General features: G+C 55.9%; 9 protein-coding genes across 9 annotated transcripts; 5 read left to right on the top strand and 4 right to left on the bottom strand.

The window, feature by feature from the left end:
• Window positions 1-132: 132 nt before the first annotated feature.
• Window positions 133-2,042, bottom strand: SSN3 (cyclin-dependent protein kinase; the record flags this gene model as incomplete). The annotated part of the gene is made up of 3 exons (XM_071060913.1): window positions 133-1,415; window positions 1,465-1,725; window positions 1,943-2,042. 3 exons carry the CDS (start codon window positions 2,040-2,042, stop codon window positions 133-135), a joined length of 1,644 nt encoding a protein of 547 aa, XP_070917014.1.
• A 584-nt stretch (window positions 2,043-2,626) lies between these two features.
• On the bottom strand, window positions 2,627-3,967 carry ARP2_1 (Actin-related protein 2; the record flags this gene model as incomplete). Its single annotated transcript, XM_071060914.1, has 3 exons — window positions 2,627-3,357; window positions 3,431-3,850; window positions 3,946-3,967. The coding sequence occupies 3 exons, from the start codon at window positions 3,965-3,967 to the stop codon at window positions 2,627-2,629; spliced, it is 1,173 nt and encodes a 390-aa protein (XP_070917015.1).
• Window positions 3,968-4,328: 361 nt separating this feature from the next.
• DCG1 lies at window positions 4,329-5,352 on the top strand (the record flags this gene model as incomplete). The annotated part of the gene is made up of 2 exons (XM_071060915.1): window positions 4,329-4,442; window positions 4,681-5,352. The coding sequence occupies 2 exons, from the start codon at window positions 4,329-4,331 to the stop codon at window positions 5,350-5,352; spliced, it is 786 nt and encodes a 261-aa protein (XP_070917016.1).
• Window positions 5,353-5,445: 93 nt separating this feature from the next.
• Window positions 5,446-7,038, bottom strand: HGT20 (Bifunctional purine biosynthesis protein PurH; the record flags this gene model as incomplete). Its single annotated transcript, XM_071060916.1, has 2 exons — window positions 5,446-6,891; window positions 6,949-7,038. The coding sequence occupies 2 exons, from the start codon at window positions 7,036-7,038 to the stop codon at window positions 5,446-5,448; spliced, it is 1,536 nt and encodes a 511-aa protein (XP_070917017.1).
• A 225-nt stretch (window positions 7,039-7,263) lies between these two features.
• On the bottom strand, window positions 7,264-8,311 carry MFIFM68171_05497 (Isoflavone reductase family protein; the record flags this gene model as incomplete). The annotated part of the gene is made up of 2 exons (XM_071060917.1): window positions 7,264-7,627; window positions 7,710-8,311. 2 exons carry the CDS (start codon window positions 8,309-8,311, stop codon window positions 7,264-7,266), a joined length of 966 nt encoding a protein of 321 aa, XP_070917018.1.
• A 908-nt stretch (window positions 8,312-9,219) lies between these two features.
• MFIFM68171_05498 (DNA-directed RNA polymerase subunit) lies at window positions 9,220-10,809 on the top strand (the record flags this gene model as incomplete). Its single annotated transcript, XM_071060918.1, has 1 exon — window positions 9,220-10,809. One exon carries the CDS (start codon window positions 9,220-9,222, stop codon window positions 10,807-10,809), a length of 1,590 nt encoding a protein of 529 aa, XP_070917019.1.
• A 1,201-nt stretch (window positions 10,810-12,010) lies between these two features.
• MFIFM68171_05499 (ESX-4 secretion system protein EccC4) lies at window positions 12,011-12,732 on the top strand (the record flags this gene model as incomplete). The annotated part of the gene is made up of 2 exons (XM_071060919.1): window positions 12,011-12,122; window positions 12,179-12,732. 2 exons carry the CDS (start codon window positions 12,011-12,013, stop codon window positions 12,730-12,732), a joined length of 666 nt encoding a protein of 221 aa, XP_070917020.1.
• Window positions 12,733-14,797: 2,065 nt separating this feature from the next.
• On the top strand, window positions 14,798-15,349 carry MFIFM68171_05500 (uncharacterized protein; the record flags this gene model as incomplete). Its single annotated transcript, XM_071060920.1, has 1 exon — window positions 14,798-15,349. The coding sequence occupies one exon, from the start codon at window positions 14,798-14,800 to the stop codon at window positions 15,347-15,349; it is 552 nt and encodes a 183-aa protein (XP_070917021.1).
• Window positions 15,350-16,004: 655 nt separating this feature from the next.
• cyp6 (Peptidyl-prolyl cis-trans isomerase-like 4) lies at window positions 16,005-17,727 on the top strand (the record flags this gene model as incomplete). The annotated part of the gene is made up of 4 exons (XM_071060921.1): window positions 16,005-16,084; window positions 16,153-17,281; window positions 17,325-17,589; window positions 17,660-17,727. 4 exons carry the CDS (start codon window positions 16,005-16,007, stop codon window positions 17,725-17,727), a joined length of 1,542 nt encoding a protein of 513 aa, XP_070917022.1.
• Between the last annotated feature and the right edge of the window lie 213 nt (window positions 17,728-17,940).

Here is a 17,940-nt window from a genome sequence, read left to right on the forward strand (position 1 = left end):
GTAGAATGCATATTGAAACGCCCACAACAGTTGCAAGAACCCAAGAACCCAACGCCACAAATAGAAGGAAATGACCCTGGCTGATGGAACCAAAAAGGGGTGGGAAGTGCAACTCGTCCCCGTAATTGTTGTCTACCCTTCCTTGACCCTCTTTCCTGGCCTAACCAGCGAGTCGTCAGGCAGGCCGCTCCTCTTAGTTCCCGGCAGCGAGCTGGTCCTGATATCGTTGTCGTCCTGGCTGACTCTGCGGTGGGGATACTCCATCTTGAGCCCCTCGAAGCAGTTCGCGCTCACCGCATCCCCGGTGCTAAAGAAGGGGTGTTGCAGCGCCGCGGCCGCCGTGAGCCGTTTCTCGGGGTCGTACTCGAGCAGCCCCGCGAGGAGTTTGTACCCCTCGCTTCCGAGGCTCGCCAGGGTGGATGGATTCCCCGCCGAGGTGCTAGAACCGGGAACGTGCTGGTTGATGGTGTTGTAGTACCACTTCTCGAGGTGGCTCCCGCCGCCAGTTTGCCGTTGGTAGTGGTGGCTGTGGTGGTGGTGGTGATGGCTATGGTTGATCGGGGGCTGCAATGTCGCCAGCTGGCTGTACTCGTGCATGCTCGTCAACAGCGGCCAACGCTCCTTGGTTGGCAGTCCCATGATGTCAACAATCTTCTGCATCTGATTTCTCTGGAACGGTACCGTCTTCTTGCTGTCCATCTTGGCTTCTTCCCCCTTAAAGATCGGCCTGAGGGATAACAACTCGGCAAAGATACAGCCGACAGCCCACATATCTATCGCGGGTGTGTAGTGCCTGCTCCCCAGGAGGAGTTCAGGCGCGCGGTACCATATCGTGACAACAACCTTGTCGCCACTGAAGAGGCTGTGCAGCGGCTTATAGGATAGACGGGCCAGTCCCAGATCGCCAATCTTGACCTCCCCGGCTGAGGTGACCATGATGTTGGCTGGTTTGAGATCCCGGTGCAGCACCCAGTTCGTGTGCAAGTACTGGCAACCGTTGAGCAGCTGAAACATGATGCTCTTTATGGTGGTTGGCGGGATGGGATGGCGGGGTTGCTGTGTGTGATGATGGATGATCTGGAGTAGATCGTGCTCGGCATATTCAAACACCATGAAGATGCACTTGTCCTCCAGGATGATTTCGATCAGCCTGATCACGTTGGTATGATTAAGCTCGGAACACAGGGCCATCTCCCGGACGGCCGACTGAGAGATGCCCGTGTACGTGACCTGCTCACCCTCTTTGTCGGGCTTGAACTTTTTGATGGCAAACTCGCCCGCCTGGCCGTGGCGGCCGAGTGCCTTGTACACTCGGCCATAAGTGCCACTGCTGATGAAGCCGATGACCTTGTATTTGTCTGTCACCCGAACCTTGCTCTGGTAGCTCATGGGCCCGATGCCACGATCTGCTGGGTCTGCGGAGACAAGTCAGTCATGAATCTGGCCGCAGATGGAAAGACTGACAAGGCATCGGCTGGAAGCTGACTTCAGCCCTAGGGCGTTTGACTGGAATCATGGCAAGATATGGGCTCGCACCAACCCCACCAGTGAAGGGGTAAGAGGAAACAGCAGGGCCATAGTGATGCATCAACCCAGATGCGAAGCCTGTCCAGGGGAGATCCATGCCATACGGCTTAGCGGCTCGGCGTCCAGCGGCTGTGTGCTGGTGGCGCTGCGCCGAGGACGGTGGAGCCGGCCGATTCTCCATAACGGCCCGAACAGCTGCTAGCAATATCTTACAACGGCATGCTGCAGGGCACGGAAAACAGAAAAGGAAGAGAACGACGTCGCGGGGATGCTGTGCAGACCGAGTAAAGATCAAGCGAGAAAGCTCGGGCTCCTCGGGTAGCCACAGCCCCGTTTACGAAACGAGGTGAGACAAGAATGAGAAGTGGGAAAGAAGGAAAAAAAAAAAAAGGAACGGCGAATGGAGCATGCTTACCTTCGAAGGCGGCCTGCACACTTCTCTTCAATGCCTGGGTTCTCACGGCGGAGACCGAGCCCGGGCCGGTCGCGCTTGACGGCGGGTTTGTGAGGCTCATTAGTCTCGTGCCATGGGGCAGCCCGGAGGCCAGAGCAGACTTGGCGGAGGAGAAGTCGGGGATTGTCAAATGAGACGAGCCAGCGAGGCCACCGTGATCCGTGGACGCGTGGGCACCGAAGAATCCGCTCCACTGCACAAATGATCCAATTGCGGAGGATACAAATCACCTAGCGAAATTGCCAGCATCACCGTGTTCTTGTCGCTTACGGAAAGGACGGGCTCGGGCGGAAAGTGGCAGAAGAGATCACCGAGTTCCTTCAGGCGATGAGGAGGACGATTCATGTGGTAGGTGGGGCTTGTGCGTCCGACCCCAGAGACTCGCCTTCTGAGTGCTTGGCAGGTGGTTGGCCCGAAGTGGCGGGAAAGGTTGAGTCCGATGCGTTAACAGTACTTGGTGCAGAGCCCAGCTTACCCTGTTATGCCAGGTGACTCGCCCCCGAACCTGGCCTTCCTGAGGGCTAAAGTTCGGAGGCGATGTAAGAAAGCAGGAAACGACCGGCTGGACGGTTACGATACGGATATACAATCACTGAGGTCTTTTGATTCCCCTCGAAAACAACGCTTTGCTGTGCTGAACTGGGTCTATCTCGGTCCCAGCTTCTCCAGGACTCTAGGGCCTTGCTCTTCCCACTCTTGCTTCGAAATCCACATACTCTCGTTGTCAGCCATGATATTAGCCAGTACCGCGCCACCTAGGAAGACCATGTGCCTTCTTCGTGGCGGATCTTCTATCCTGACCTTAAACTTGCTCAGCCGCTCCGGGTTCCCTCCTAGCACCCTCGTCAGCCACAGCTGCTTAATCTCTTTCTCCAAGCGTGACGGCAAGCCAGGGTACATGCTGCTGCCGCCCGACAAAACAATGGCCTTGAAGAGGGATGACCGGACGTCGACGTCTGCGGATTGGATCGTGTTGAAGAGGAACTCGGCGATACCCGGCTGGTCGCAGTCGACGAGGTGCGGCTGGAACAGACACTCGGGAGCTTCGAAACGCTCGGATCCGACGCGAATGACACGCCCGTCGGGAAGCGTGTAGCTCTCCACTAGCACCGTCGTGTCCTCGCTTAGCCGCTTGTCCAGTTCCAGGTCGTAAGAAACGTAACACAGCTTCTCCTTGATCTGGCGCACCGTTTCGAAGTCGGCGGTACGGTTGAGGGCGTAGCCTCGGCGGAGCAGCAACGCAATCAGGTTTCTGGTAACATCGCGACCCGCAACGTCTAGGCGACGTGTGAGGTGGTTCAGAACGACGGATTCGTAGACAGGGACAATGTGTGTCACACCGTCGCCAGAGTCGACGACCACACCAGAGCTGAGGCCTGTACAAAAGTGTCATGTCAGCGTGCTCGTCCAGTACCCTTGGCCAAGGCTCTGTGGCTCGCGAGTTCGCACCTTGAGCGTACAACGCAAGAACGGCCTGGATGGCAACATAGACACCACCAAACCCGTAGCGCTCAAACATGACCTCGCACATCTGCTCTCGGTTTTTTAGGGGGTTGAGCGGCGGCTCGGTCAAGAGGATCTTGCGGCCGCGCGGGTCAACCTTCATCTTTTCGAAGAAGGTGTAATCCCAGAGGTGCTGCATATCATCCCACTTCTTAACGATACCGTTCTCCATGGGGTAGCTAATCTGGAGCATAGTACGGGCTGCGGCCGCCTCGTCTCCACACATGATGTCCTTGATCACCATGTCGGTGCCGCCCTTTTCTTCGGTGCGGAGGATCGGCCGGCCGACGATGGACGGGTACTGGAACTCGGGGAAGTTTTGCGCCGCATAGCCGACTTTGAGAAAGCCGGTACCGCCATCGAGGACTATGGATGAGTGAAGCGGAGGTCAGCTCTGTTGTTTCGCTCCGGTGAGGTCACTGCGGGAAACAGGGAAACGGGGAATCGGCATTTCGTCTTACCGATGGGAGGAGGAGACGCCATCCTGGATTGTGTCCCCGTCGCCGAGCTTGAATGGGTTCGTGCAGAATGGTTCGCAACGGATTTCGGGGCGGCGATGCGAAGCTACAGCTAAGGAGGTGGTGAGTCGCACGTTGATGGTGGGGTTGAGGCTGCTGTCAGGAACCGGGGGCAGCAGCCCACCCCGTCAGCACTGCTGTGGCTGGGGTGGCAGGGACCACAGGTCCCACGTGATACCCCGCACCCATACTCACAGGCAGGTTCTGCGACCAGTGACTGATTACAAGTAGGTATATACAGAAAGCAGGGGGTGAGGATCTGTCTCGATATTCCTCTCTATTCCTCGCTATTCCTCCAAGTTCCCCGCACAGGCCTGGTCGACACAATGACCACCAATTTCGTCAGGCGGACCGCCAGTATCCTAGTGCTAAACCCAAACTCATCCACGGCAATGACCCGGGGAGTAGAGGGTGCTATCAGGGGCATGGACATTTCCCAAGTATGTTTTCACGGACCCGTCGCCATACTCCGGAAACCGAAAGATGCGGAACCCTCGCCGCATCACACAACAGCAGGCCCGCTGTTAGCTTCAAGTTGGAATACACACCAATGCAGAGCTAAGGCCGGGTGGGCAAGATGAATGGATCGCTGTCACCCATTCTCGTGCCTGTCGGCGCATGAGGGGCCGCTCATTACATGTTAGATGTAGGCTACCGCTAACGATCACTGACGTGCAGTCTACCGACATTTACACTTATACCGCACCCCAAGATAGCCCGGCGAGCATCAACGACGGCAATGATGTGTTAAGAAGTACCGAGGTCGTATACCGAAACGTGACGAGTACAGGTATTCTCATGCAATACGACGCGGTGCTGGTGGCTTGCTTCAGTGTCCATCCGCTGGTCGGGAAACTGGCCGAGTTACAGGGTACATCTGGCAAGCTAGCTGTGACAGGAATCTTTGAAGCTAGCATCCTGGCGTGTCTGTCGCTGTTGCCTCCGCAGCGAAAATGGGGAATCGTGACGACCGGTAAATTCTGGGAGGATCACCTAACCCAGGGGGTGAACACCTTCTTGGGCGCCGAGCCCCAAGCGCTCAACGCAAAGTTTGCCGGGGTCGAGACAACCGGTCTCAACGCGGGGGATTTCCACGGGGGAGTTGACCCCGCCATCATCCGGGAGAAGTTGAGACAGGCGACTAAAAGGCTTCTTGCCCATGGGAACGTCGAATGTGTGGTAATGGGTTGCGCTGGTATGGCTGGGCTGGAGCAAATCATCCGGTCTGTTGCGGTGGAGGAGTACGGCACAGAGCGAGGAAACCAGCTCCTGGTCGTGGACGGCGTAAGAGCAGGGATTGGCTTGTTAGAGCAAATGATCCGCAATAGGCGAGCGTTCGAGGGAGCATGATACGTCTGTAGGAAGAGGCAATTTGTCTTGGTTATAACCTGACGGTATACCATTGCCGCGGGGGGATCACGCTGAGACCGGAACCTAACCACATCAATCAGTCCGTCTTGTCCGGCCCCATACCTCGTCAACATCTTTCCTTCCCCGGGTTTCAGGGACGTTTCGGGTAACAAAGATAGCCCAGAGCAGCGCAAACCCAGCAAAGATGAAATACACCCAACCAGCGCCACCAAGGGCGTTGTTCAACGCCTCATTGACGATGGGGAACAAGTACGCAACAAGAAATGTGGCAATATAGCTCGCCGCCAGGGCCCAGGACTGCGTTGCCCCAACGGCTTCAGGACCGACAAGCTCCGAGGCCATAATGAATGGGACAGGACCGAGACCTAGCGCAAAGAAAGCAACAAAGAGGAGTACTGCAATCGCCGACAGAATCTTCAAGCCAAATCTGATCGAGAGCGCCAGCGCCAGAGAGCTCGAACCTTGGCCGATAATGGAAGCAAGGATACATGTCTTGCGGCCAAGCCGGTCCGGGAGCGGGGAGGCGGCAATCGTGGTGCCGAGATTGATGACCGAAATGATGATGGTCAACAGGGCGGAGCTTGTAGGAAGGAGGTCTTTGAGCAGGGATACAGAATACATGATGATGGAGTTGATGCCACAGAGCTGCTGGGCGAACATGATGCCCACCACAGCAATGATTGCTGGCCGGTAGAATGGGTCACGGACAACCTGCGTGAAACCTAGATGTGCCTTCTGAGACCGGGCGGCCGTAGAGGATTGTAACAGTGATCCAGAAGCGCCTTCCTCTGGTGGCTCTTCTCTCGTCAGTAATCTTTCTTCCTCGCCGGGCGGTTTGCCGCCGCCACTGCCCCAGGCCTCGACCTCCTCATCAATATTGACGTGCTTGCCGCGGATCCGCTGTAGGGCACGTCGGGCATGCACAATGTCTCCTTTCGCGCTCACGGTCCAGGTGGGGCTCTCGGGAACGATTAGCAAGCCGAAGGCCTGCATGACTGCAATGATGACGCCCGAACCGAAGATCCACCGCCAGGCGCCGTCGTGGCTTAGGAAATACCCCAAGGTCTGTGTGAAGAGGATGCCGACGTTAATACTAATCTGCGTAAATGCGCCGAAGAAGCCACGTTTCGTTGGCGGTGCCACCTCGCTGATGTACAGCGGGACAATAACTGTGCTGGCACCTGCGCCAACGCCAGTGAAGAAGCGCGCGACGATCATGACCGGAACAGACGACGCGAAGGTCTCGATGATGGACCCCACGAGATAGAATACAGCCGTGGCTTGCATCGAGAGCCGGCGTCCACGGCTTGACGTGAATGGCCCGGCAGCAAGCGCACCAATAAGGCCTCCGACAGTGAATATGGCAGAAATGGCGGCGAAGGACGCCCGGCTCATGGGTATGCAGTCGGCCGGTGGAACGGATGTCCCCGTCAGATTTCCGAGCGACATCAGCTTCTCCATGGCCGAGATAGACTTCTTCTGGCAGGTAATGACATCTTCCGGTGCGTTTAACTCGGCCTGGAAGCAGATGCGCGTTAGTCAGACCACATTGGGTTGCCAGCGGTTCTGCCTCACAAGGTGATAGCCAAACTGGAGTGGGCCAAGCGTAGCCACTCCAACGAGCACCAAGAGGTACGCCGTAACATCGCGCAGAGCCGAAACCATGGCGAGCAATGGTCGATTGAATTCGCTAATTCTAGATGCTGCTAATCAATGCACATGGCGGGACGCCGGTTGTCGGTCAGGTTTGAGGGATGTTTGGCGCGAGTCGGATGTCTCGATCAGTGAAAGCAACGGGGCTGGAGTCAAAGGAACGGCGGGGCGGTCTAGGCCAAGGCCACGATAATGCAGTTTGATGCATATCCCGGTTAAACAGGCATACATAATGCACTAAAAAGTGTCTTTCTTGTAACCCCCCGCCAGCGCTCTCTTGACCGCCGCCTCCAGAGAGTCCAGATTCTCCGGCTTCATCCCGATGGCAACATTGTCATTCTGCGCGTACAATGTCCCTCCCTCAGCCCAGATCCGGCGCAACGTGACAAGGGTCGCCCGCGGATTTCCTTCCTCCCACAACTTGGCCTCAAGCGCGGCGATCTCGCTTAGCGGCGTCTTGGTGACTTCCCACCTGGACCCCGTCTGTCTCTCATATTCGGCCAAGACTTCATTGGGCGTCACAACGAAGCTCTGCACTTTGAGAGCTTTGCCGAAAGATTCCTCCGGGAATCTCATAGTGGCGGCAACAAACTTGCCCACACTAGATAGTTGGGTGAGCTATGCGGTCCGGGAAAGGGAGGGATCTGGATAGCAGCTAAGGGATAGGTGTGGGTTGAACTTACTCGCGCATTGTGCAAAAGCCAACTTTGCCATTGCCGTCTTCGATCACGTATGCTTGCTTCTTCTCAGGAACAAACCCGCCGGCCTTCTCAAGACCGGGAGCGACATCCACCCACATATCAAAGTAGGGCCCTGTGACGACATACGTGACCTTGACCCGCTTCAAGTTCTCGCGGATGTACTTTCGCACCTGTAGCTTGAGCTGATGCGGGGGCTCATGCGGACTTTTGTCGGCATTGTGCTCAATGTCGGTGCCAAACTCGGACGGCAGGAACCACTGCACGCTTTTCGAGGCCTCGGCCAGCCGGAGCAGGTTAAGTTGATGCTGGAGGCCGCCTCGACCCACTGCCGAAATGACTGTGTCGACACCGCTATAGGCGGCCGTAACGTCGGCCTCTGATGTGAGGTCCCCAACAAACACAGAAAGACCCTCGGACTTCCATTTATCCAGTTGCGGCGCTTTCTCCTTGGCGCTCTTGGGCGAAGTGAAAAGAACAATCTGCTGGGACGAAGGCTTGGCACGTAGGAGGGCAGTGGTGATGTATCGGCCGATGGTGCCCGTGCCGCCAAAGATCAAAACCTTGGCTGGTGTGAAGGATGTCATTGTTGATTTTGGGAAGTTGTCCCGCGGTCTGTTGCTTCACTAATGAGTGGTGCTGCTCAAGGCCGACTGATGAAGTTGGAGTGCTTCGTTGAGCTGCGGAGGGGTTCGGCCGACCTTGACTTTGGCAAGAGCGGGAAACAAATTTGGTAAGTACAGGTTAGATTGGAGACGCACTGAAGAAGCTCGTGTCATGGCTTCATCTTCGCTCCGAAGGGCAGCGGTACAGTATAGTACACGTCCAATGTGCCCCGGGCTGCCCCTCATTCGGCCGGATCGACCCCGCCGATGTCCAAGACTAGGACGGATGGTTCCAGTTGCAGTCCAGGCACTCACACGCTTTAGCTCTCACTCCTATACAGTACATCCCATTAGCCGAGGTTTAGGAGACATGTCGCAAGCCACGATTAAAACTACTGGACTACCAGATTATCCCAATACCGCCTTTTGCCTTCAATACACATGTGACGTTGACGTGCAGGGTCGAACTTTCTCCACCCGCCGACCAACAGGCTCGGCGGACCTAGGCCGACTATACCCGTTTCCGACGACAACAAGTCACGAGGCTAAACATCTTAGCAGGGCGGCCGAATCTCCAGCGCCGTACCTCTTCATAACATCCTCGCTCAATCCGTAGCAGTATCGTCTCCGATGGTTTGTTTTGGGTCCTCCCAATTGATCAGAATGCCCGAAGCTCTGGTGGGGCGGAACTTGGCCAATGAGCGGCCGTTATCGCCTTGTCTTTCCGCTAATCAGAAAGCTGTTTAACGTGAGGTACCGTACCCCCGCGGCAGGCGCCGCCGATAATTTTTTTTGGTGCCAGGGTACCGGAATTTCAGGTTTTGACGGAACCACTCTCACAGCAACCTCCGCTACCGTCCTCTTCAACAGGTTCACATCCGCCGCCCATAATGTCTGCAGCTGCCGCTGAAGGCTCGCAGACTGCGGCCATTCCGAATAGCCAAAAGTCGGAGAAGAAACACAAGCGAACAAAATCAGAAGCCAAGAAGAAGCGAGCGCGAGAGGAAGAGGACGCGGTCCTTGTTGAAGAGACCCCCAGAAAATCGAAAAAGACGAAGAGCGAGCGTATCGACGATGACGGCCAATCGGTACATCAAGCTCAATCCCGCGCCGTGGCCGACGAGCCGTCCGAGAAGAGGAAAAAGAAACACAAAGATCACGAGGCAGACGACGAAAGACATGGCTCCGCTCAAGCGCTGTCACCTGTTGGGGGCGGATCGAGAAAAGAGCGTAAGAAGTCGAGCAAGCCTGCAAAAGATTCCGAGCAGACTACGGTAGATGCAATGGAGATTGAAGCGACCGAGGCGCCTGGGCCAGGGAGCGCGAGCAACAGGCCGGACAAGAAGCGCAAGGAGAAGAAATCGAAGAAGCAAAGAGTTCAGGAAGGGGAGCTGACCTCGGAGGACTCGGCAGCGGGAAAAGCGGCCGAAGTTGAAGAAGCCGTTGCTACTGTTCCGTCCGACCTAGAAGCACATAAGAAAAAGAAGCGGAAGAACAAGGACAGTGTCAAGGGCAGCTCCATCGCAGAAGCAGCACCAATATTAGAGGGGCAGCCGGCACGCGAACTAGCCGCCGAACTAGTCGCCGACTCTGAGTTCCCTTTTTTCACTCAAAGCATATCTCTCTATGTTCCATTCTTCCCGGTCGGATTCGACAAGCCTCTGACCAATGTCGCTTCGCAACACCTGGATCCTCTTCTAAACCACTACTCACCACTGTTACGCGGCGTTCTCCTCAGCTACTCAAATCTCAACCTCTCCGACAGACCAGCCAAGGCTAGCATTCGGCATCCGCCCACCGACCAAACACCCGCTTTGCTGCACTCAATTGACGAGTACGCAGTAGGCTTTGCTTGGCTAACTTTTGATGCGCACGTGTTTGTGCCATCACGGGGGAAGTGGATGGAGGGGGTTCTGCAGCTCCAAAGCGAAGGACATATTGGTGTGGTATGTTGGAACAAGTTCAATGCCAGTATTGAGGCAAAGCGGCTACCCAAGGGCTGGCGATGGGTCGACTTGGCCAAAGGGGGTGCACAGTTGAACAACTCACCGCCGTCTCATCAGGACGAGAAAGCCCAGCGGGACCAAGAATCGGAGGACATGCTTGACGGCGAGGAACTCCAGATCGTGGAGCAAATTCACACAACCGGCTATTGGGTTAATGAACGCGGGCGGAAAGTGAGCGGCAAACTCCGGTTCCGTATCAAGAACTTTGATGTTGGTCTCGCTGGCGAGTACGGCTACCTCAGCATTGAAGGTACTTGCCTAGATGACGACGACGAGCGGGCTCTGGCTGCTCAGGAACGCGAGTTGGAGCGGGCGCGTCGCGCAAAGCAGAACCCGAGCGGCCTCCTCCGGCCACTTTCGAGGCGGGTGCCCGAGTTCAGCATGACCAGATTCGGTCGAGAAGACGAGGAAGAGGACGGCAGGCAGCGGACTGTCCTCTACAAGGGAAGTCGTCCTGGCACGCCCGATGACTAGGTGTGGTCTGGCTTGACTCGCCAATGTTCCCCCCCAGCTTCTTCCGCTCACAACTCGGCGCGAAGTCCTGGATTTTGCTGAGTTTATTTTGGCTCCGGACGTTGGGCTCGAACTGGGGGGTCGGGGTCTGCACCGTCTCGGCAGTCGCAAGATAATAAATTCCCAGACACTTGATTGCAGCAATGACATAGAAAGGGCAGTCGTTTAGTGCTGGGTTGCGATTGGCATATTACTCGGCCGAAAATAATTCTGTCACTCTTCCCCCGAGCTATGCGCATGGAGTTGATGCTGGTATGATTACTCAAGTCGTCGGTTCTGAACCTGCTGCCTCCCAAACTTACTTCTGATGTCCTTCCTCTCCCGAGGATAAGCTCTTCACCAGTCATAGCGGCCACAGTCACATCGGTCTGGATCTAGGCTGGCGTTCGGGTAGCGGAAGACTGCCCCGCATCAGCTGCGTCAAGGTTTCTCTCCGAGTTTGCTTTAGTTTGCTCACGGTTGGTCAATATAGGCCTCCAATGTAGTGGTATGTACTTTTGCCGGTACTGCTAAAAAGCAGGATTTAGCGTCTCATGATCGTGGTTGATCAATCGTTTGTGGCGGCTTGGATCTGGCAAGGCCACGGAGGCGACCACCAGGTCTCCGGCCTACCTCCTCCTCGGGCCTCGGAGTTGATGACCGCGATGTCGCCCCATGCCTCACCGATCTTTCATGCACGACTACAAGTTTGGGGATTATTCCAAAGTTTGGAGAGCGTTGGTCCCCTTCTTCGTTAAGTTCGCCGCCTCCCGGATCGCATCACAGCCTTCGCCATCTGGCCGCAAGCGCGGCCCGTACACGTCCAGCAGCCCGGTGCCGTTAGGCTGCGCCACCTCCCGACCCTCCGGCCCGTGTACCGGCCTACTTCACTACGGCCCCGCACGCCGCGTGACCCACAGCTCTTGCCTCCCAATATACCGCAGCAAGCACGCGGCCTCGCGTGCAACGCGATGTAGTGGAGAGGGATAAATACTCCAAACTTCCACCGAGGCGGCCCTGCTGTGGTTCTTTTCTCCCCAGCCTACGGCAGCCAGCTTCTCGGCTTCGCTAGACAAGAAACGCTCGAGACCTGTTCCGCTCTCCCCTCCGCAACCAGCATTACACCTCAAAGCCAGAACTGGCCGCAACGATCGCCATCAACGAGGAATTAAGCGGGCAAGCAATGGAGACAATCCTCTCAATGCTGGCGTGCATCCTATGCCGCCGGGGAGAACGCGAAGGGTACACGGAGCTCATCTACGCGAAAAGATGGCCTTGTATTCAGACGAGGAACCGTATGCACAACCAGAAGCCATGGAATACTGTGCTACGACGACATCTGCAACAAGAGACACACGCACCGTCGAGGAAGTTGCTGAGGCGGTCGCCCGGCTGCTGTGGCTGGCCGAGTGGAACGACGATGCCTTGCAGAGCCGCATCTCAGAAGCGGTAGGCGACCGCCGCTGGAACCGTAAGATGGTGGAGGAGTGTCTGAACTACGTTATCGAATATGTCGAGCAAGGACGGGTGCAGATGGGTGCCGCCATGTGCGAGGCGCTTGACAAGGCCACCGATATCGCTGACGAGGAATTTGCCTTTCCGCGCCGGCATCCCGAGTCGCTCGACGGTTTCATCGCCATAGTTTCCGTCGGAGTGCTAGCTGAGATGCAGGGCGCTTGGGTATTGGAGCTGTTAGGATTTGGTGAGGTGCGCGGGAAGGAGACCGCGGAAAAGACGGGCGAGGTTGCTATGCTCACATCAGACAAGATCGTTATGTCCCCTAACCCGAGATCTTGTTCGGTAGCTGCCTGGTGGGCGAGAGAGTACCAAGCGTACATCCCTCGGGATTCAGTCGCCTCATATCTGCGCAGAATGGATATGATTGAGACGGGGCCCGAGAGCTGAATCAGACGCCGGGCCTCAATCTCCCTACCCACGGTCTTCAGCATCCTAAAATCGATGCATTTCAACGTCTAGTTCCGAAGGAAGGGCTCGCCTAGTCAACCGTGAATTACTATAGGTAGACTTGGTCAAGGATTTGGCGAGAAGGATGGCAACACAGAAGCCGCCACAGTTGTCCACTTGGCGACCGGATGGGGAGTTTTGTTGTACGATAGGATAAGCCAAGGTAACTGACAAGGGAGTATGTGTTTACGGTCTGTCCTGAGTTGTCCTCTTCTATGACGTACTAATGGATGGTTTTCTTTGTCCACGGTTCCAGTTGGGGCAACACTCGGGTTGTGCCGTTCAACGTCTTTTCAGTGTCTTGGGGAGAGGTCCGCACTGCAGAGAGCGTAACTTGGCAGGTTTGAGTCACCCAGGTAGCCACTTCCCCAGCCTCAGACCTGGGTGTAGCTTTTATATTCTATCAAATAAAGTGATCCGAACCAATGCTGGCAGAAGGAGTCTCGATCCAGGTGTTCTCATCCGTCACCTAAACTGGGATTGGTGTACTGTACGACGCAGCACAGGACAGTGAAACACTTCCACCCTGTTCGTTAGCGCGCGATTCTTGACGAGTTTTGAGTCGACTATAGAAAAAAGTGCAGCTCGGCTGTCAAACCGATACATTAGCGCAATAACTTAAGCTTTTAATAGATATATAGAAGGTGAGTGCTGATCTTTATGAGTAAACCGGTGGGCTTCAATTGGAAGCTGGCGCTATTTACTCGAGGTTGATGGACAAAGCAACTCCGGGGACTGTATGAGGTGCGCGGCAATGCTTGGCACCCCTCCCCGCCCCAGTCCTCTGGGGGGTGGGGGGGGGGGTCAAATGGAATGCCGCCCCATCCCCTCACACTGGCTCAGACAGAGACTCGATTCACTCAGGTTGCGGGACAAGTCCAGCCACCTGTAGTACCAATTGACCGTGACGGGGTCATCAGATCAGCCACCTTAGCTTGCAGGGCACATCAGGTTGTACGTGTCAGTCTGCGAATTCCTTGGCTCCACCATGTCGGGTCTGGCCTAAGTCTAGACTGCATAACACACAAGCAGTCATGTCCACCGCGGTAGTATCCGAGGCTCTCGTGTGTCTGGGCAGGCTGGCGATTGGAGGCCCTTGACCTATCAATCAGCGAGTCCAGCCATCCTGTTATGCACTAATTACCTAGCAAGGTAGGATCAAAGTCATGCCAAGGCAATCATTAGATTGTTCACGAACAATTTCCCGTTCCAATGCGGCGAAGCAAGAACACTTGGGGCAACGATGGTCCACTAACACATTGCAGGGACCCCCATAGCCCAAAGATACTTAGGTACGTTACATATGAAATTGCTGCCGATACCAGTCTTCGAAACAGCCCACGCAGCCACCATCGATAAAAGCTAGCGATATTGGACAGCTCTGCGCCATCTGCTGTGGCTTTCCCGTTTCGGACCTTGAGCAGTGACGCTATCCGCTGTCGATCCATGATTACCATTGTTGGCACACCGATATCATTTTAACTGCGGGCCGCGCTCACCTCACCGGCTCCTTGAAAGACAGGGTGCTTAAGTTACCTGCGGTGACGACAATCTGACGATCGCCACCAGTCACAGAGCCATTGGCATGCCCCGAAAGAGCCGCAGACCCCCCCGACCGAAAGCCGATCCGATATTTAGAAACGGCTCATTGCTCCATCGTCATTCGACTCAGTTCCTTCATCTGATTTACGTTATCTCCTCAATCCGTCCTTGTAGGCCGCCCAGTCCTTCCCACACGACCCAATCTCTCCTAGGAGAAGAACAAACGCCTCAGCATTAGAAAGAAAAGACACCCCTGTATTGGCAACCTCGATTCTTTTGTGTAATAAGCACGCAATCGCTCGAAGCCGGGTAGCCGCGTCGGATTCCGCTTCAACTAAGTCGTCTTCGTTTGCAGTAATCGGCTCGATCCTCCACTTCCAATGATCTGGCCGTCAGCATTCTCGAATGCAAAGCGACATACATTGACCGGCAGTGACTATCGCCGCGGCCTTCACCCAGGAACATGAGCAGCATGGCGAAATCGACGACTATGGGTGCTTTGCTTGAGCCTCCACGGACGTCTGTCCATCCGTACCCTCATCACCATTGCCTCGACCTCGCGTTGCAAAAGTATCTTTTACTTCACGAACAACACGAGTTCCTGAGACAACACATAGACGAACTCCGACCGGCGTCGAGCCAGCAACCGTCCATCTACACGCCCATCACACCGAGCCCTGATAGCTCGCCCACGCGCATGTCCCTCTCGCCCGAAACAGCGCGTCACCAGCCCCTCGGCTTCCCTCTCTCGGCAAGGAAGGCGTCATGCCCCGTCGCCGTGGCCGCGGGGGAAATGGGAACATTATCGCACGAGTCGGCGCTAGCTGAGGTGGCAGTCGAGGAGGCCAAGCTCTGCGATGTCAACGAGGGCATGAAGCGCGCCTTGACGGAGCTGTTGAACTGCGAAACAGTGCGCGGCGACCAGGCCTTCCGCACCTGGGTCCAGCGCCGTCTGATGGACACTGAGCGGGAGCTACGGAGCGGCAGGAGGCGGCGTAGTGCCCCCGGGCCTTGATTCCACCCCATCCGGCGCATCGCTCATTGCGGGGTGACCGCTACAATTTCCTGGAAAAAAAGTGGACCCGCTTCTTGTCTTTATTGTATTTAACATTTGACAATCCCCCCTCTCCCCTTTCATGTTTTATTTTATTTTTCTTTTCATGTTAGCCCGGAGTTTGGGCGTCTCGGTTCGGATTCAAGGGGTCAGATGCGTGGCTGTGTGGGGGCCGACGCCTGAACTTAGAGGGCGCGGTTGGCAACCGCTCTTTGCTCGGGGTTTAAAAATGAACCTCACGATCACCGGAACTGGAAGCAGTTCCATTTTAAGGAGAAAAGAAACCAAAAGAGATGATATATTACTTGCCTCTCCCGTTTTCGAATCTTCGATCCCATTCTGTTTTGTGCCAACCGTAAGTGCCATTCCAAGCGGGGCCGCCGAACTGCGTGAGGTACCTTGCGTTAAATTGCTGCTCTTGCTCTTGCAGGGATTAAGCATACCCCTAACCCTGGAAGCGGTTTGCAAACTGCGCCAACCGGCAGGCAAGCACTTCGCAAAGTGGGTCTTGCCTTCACCGAGCAACTGGCGACATCATCACGTATTGTGTCGCTTCTGCGTGCCTCCAAACTCTTGTGCCGTATCATGCATCTGATTAGCCTTGCGCCCCTTGGAGATGTCCGTGCTACTTGAGACCAGTGCTGGTGATATCGTCATCGACCTTCTGGTCGATTACGCGCCGAAAATGTGCGAGAAGTAAGTCGCCTGGTCATTCGCTAACTGCGGGTAATGCCAGAAGCTTGCTAACGCGACGCAACCTCCAGCTTTCTCAAGCTCTGCAAGGTCAAATACTACAACTTCTCCCCCATTCATTCGGTACAGAAGTCCTTCTCCTTCCAGACCGGCGACCCTCTTGGGCCCCTGTCTGCGCAGTCCGATGGCGGCACCTCCATCTGGGGCCTTCTATCTGGCAACCCAGCCGACAAGACGTTTCCGGCGCTCTTCCACCCAAAACTGAAGCATCTTGAGCGAGGTACCGTCAGCATGGCAACCGCGCCGCACCCGTCCGATCCAGACACGCGCGTTGCTGGCTCGCAGTTCCTCATCACTCTAGGAGACAATACGGACTATCTCGACGGCAAGGCAGCTATATTCGGCAAGGTCGTCGAAGGATTCGACGTGTTGGAGAAGATCAACGATGCAATTGTTGACGACCGCGGGCACCCCTTGGTCGACATCCGCATCAAGCACACGGTTGTGCTTGACGACCCCTATCCCGACCCAGCCGGCCTACGAGAGCCTAGCAGCTCACCACCCCCGACCAAGGCACAACTTGCAACGGTGCGAATTGCCGAGGGTGAGGAACTTTTGGACGAGGAAGCCAATGAGGAGGCCGCCGCGGAGGCCGAACGGAGGCGGAAGGAGCGTGAGGCGGCCGCGCAAGCCCTGACGCTCGAAATGATGGGAGACTTGCCCTTTGCCGAAGTCAAGCCGCCAGAAAACGTGCTATTCGTCTGCAAGCTGAATCCCGTCACGACCGATGAGGACCTGGAGCTCATCTTCAGCCGCTTCGGCAAGATCTTGAGTTGCGAGGTGATTCGGGATCACAAGACTGGCGACAGTCTACAATACGCATTTATCGAGTTTGAAGACCAGAAGAGCTGCGAGGAAGCGTTTTCCAAGATGGATTCAGTGCTGATTGACGATCGGCGCATCCACGTCGACTTCAGCCAGAGTGTGAGCCGCTTGAGTGAAGTATGGCGTAACGAGACCAACAAGAAACGAAAGAGGGCTGCTGCCAGGGGCGCCGGCGGCTGGGGCGGTGTGAAAGAACTCGAGAAGTGGAGAAAGTACCGCAACGAGGATATTGAGCCCGATGATGACGAACATTATCAGATGATTCACGGCATGGAGGAATTACACGGCCGGCACGGGAAAGATAGGGATTCGGGGGTCCGCGGCCTGAGTGGACGGGGTCCAAATCGACACGATGCAGATTCCCGGCAGGATGACCGCCCGCCCGGCCGACACGGCGATAAGTACGGGTCTGGACATGGCGAGAGGAACCGGGACCGAGAACGGCGCAGTCGGAGTCCCAGACGCGGCCGCAACCAGGATGGCTATCACGAACGATCGGGCAAATTTGGTCAAAGTGAGCACAATCGGGAATGGGGCCGCAGAGACCGTCGAGGCTACGATCGTGATGAAAGGGAGGAAAGGCATAGAGACAGGTATCGAGGTCGCGACGAGCACAGTGGCAGGTGAGCAACGGCTAGCTGCCTCCCGCGTTCCCGCATGTGATGAAAGGCACAATGGCTGGACGGTTCAAAGGCGGCTCCGCTGCTCGGACGTACGTACCTACTACAACCTGCTTCTCTCCTGCGGCTCTTGGTCATTAATCCTTCTCTTGTTACCCGCACGTCCGTCTCATATCTGACTAGCAAAATATCTCCCAGTCGATTATTGTTAGTTTGGATTCCACACTCCGGCCGTTGACTGTTTCGGCGCAGTGAGGCACTTACCCACACCTACAGTCCTCGACAAGCAATCATCCTAAGTCGGTAAATGGCGGCAAGACATCGGCTCCGGGTTACTCGTCTCGACCCGAAGGC

Source organism: Madurella fahalii (genome assembly GCF_045866475.1).
Source record: "Madurella fahalii IFM 68171 DNA, scaffold_2, whole genome shotgun sequence".
In the NCBI taxonomy this organism is placed as follows: domain Eukaryota; kingdom Fungi; phylum Ascomycota; class Sordariomycetes; order Sordariales; genus Madurella; species Madurella fahalii.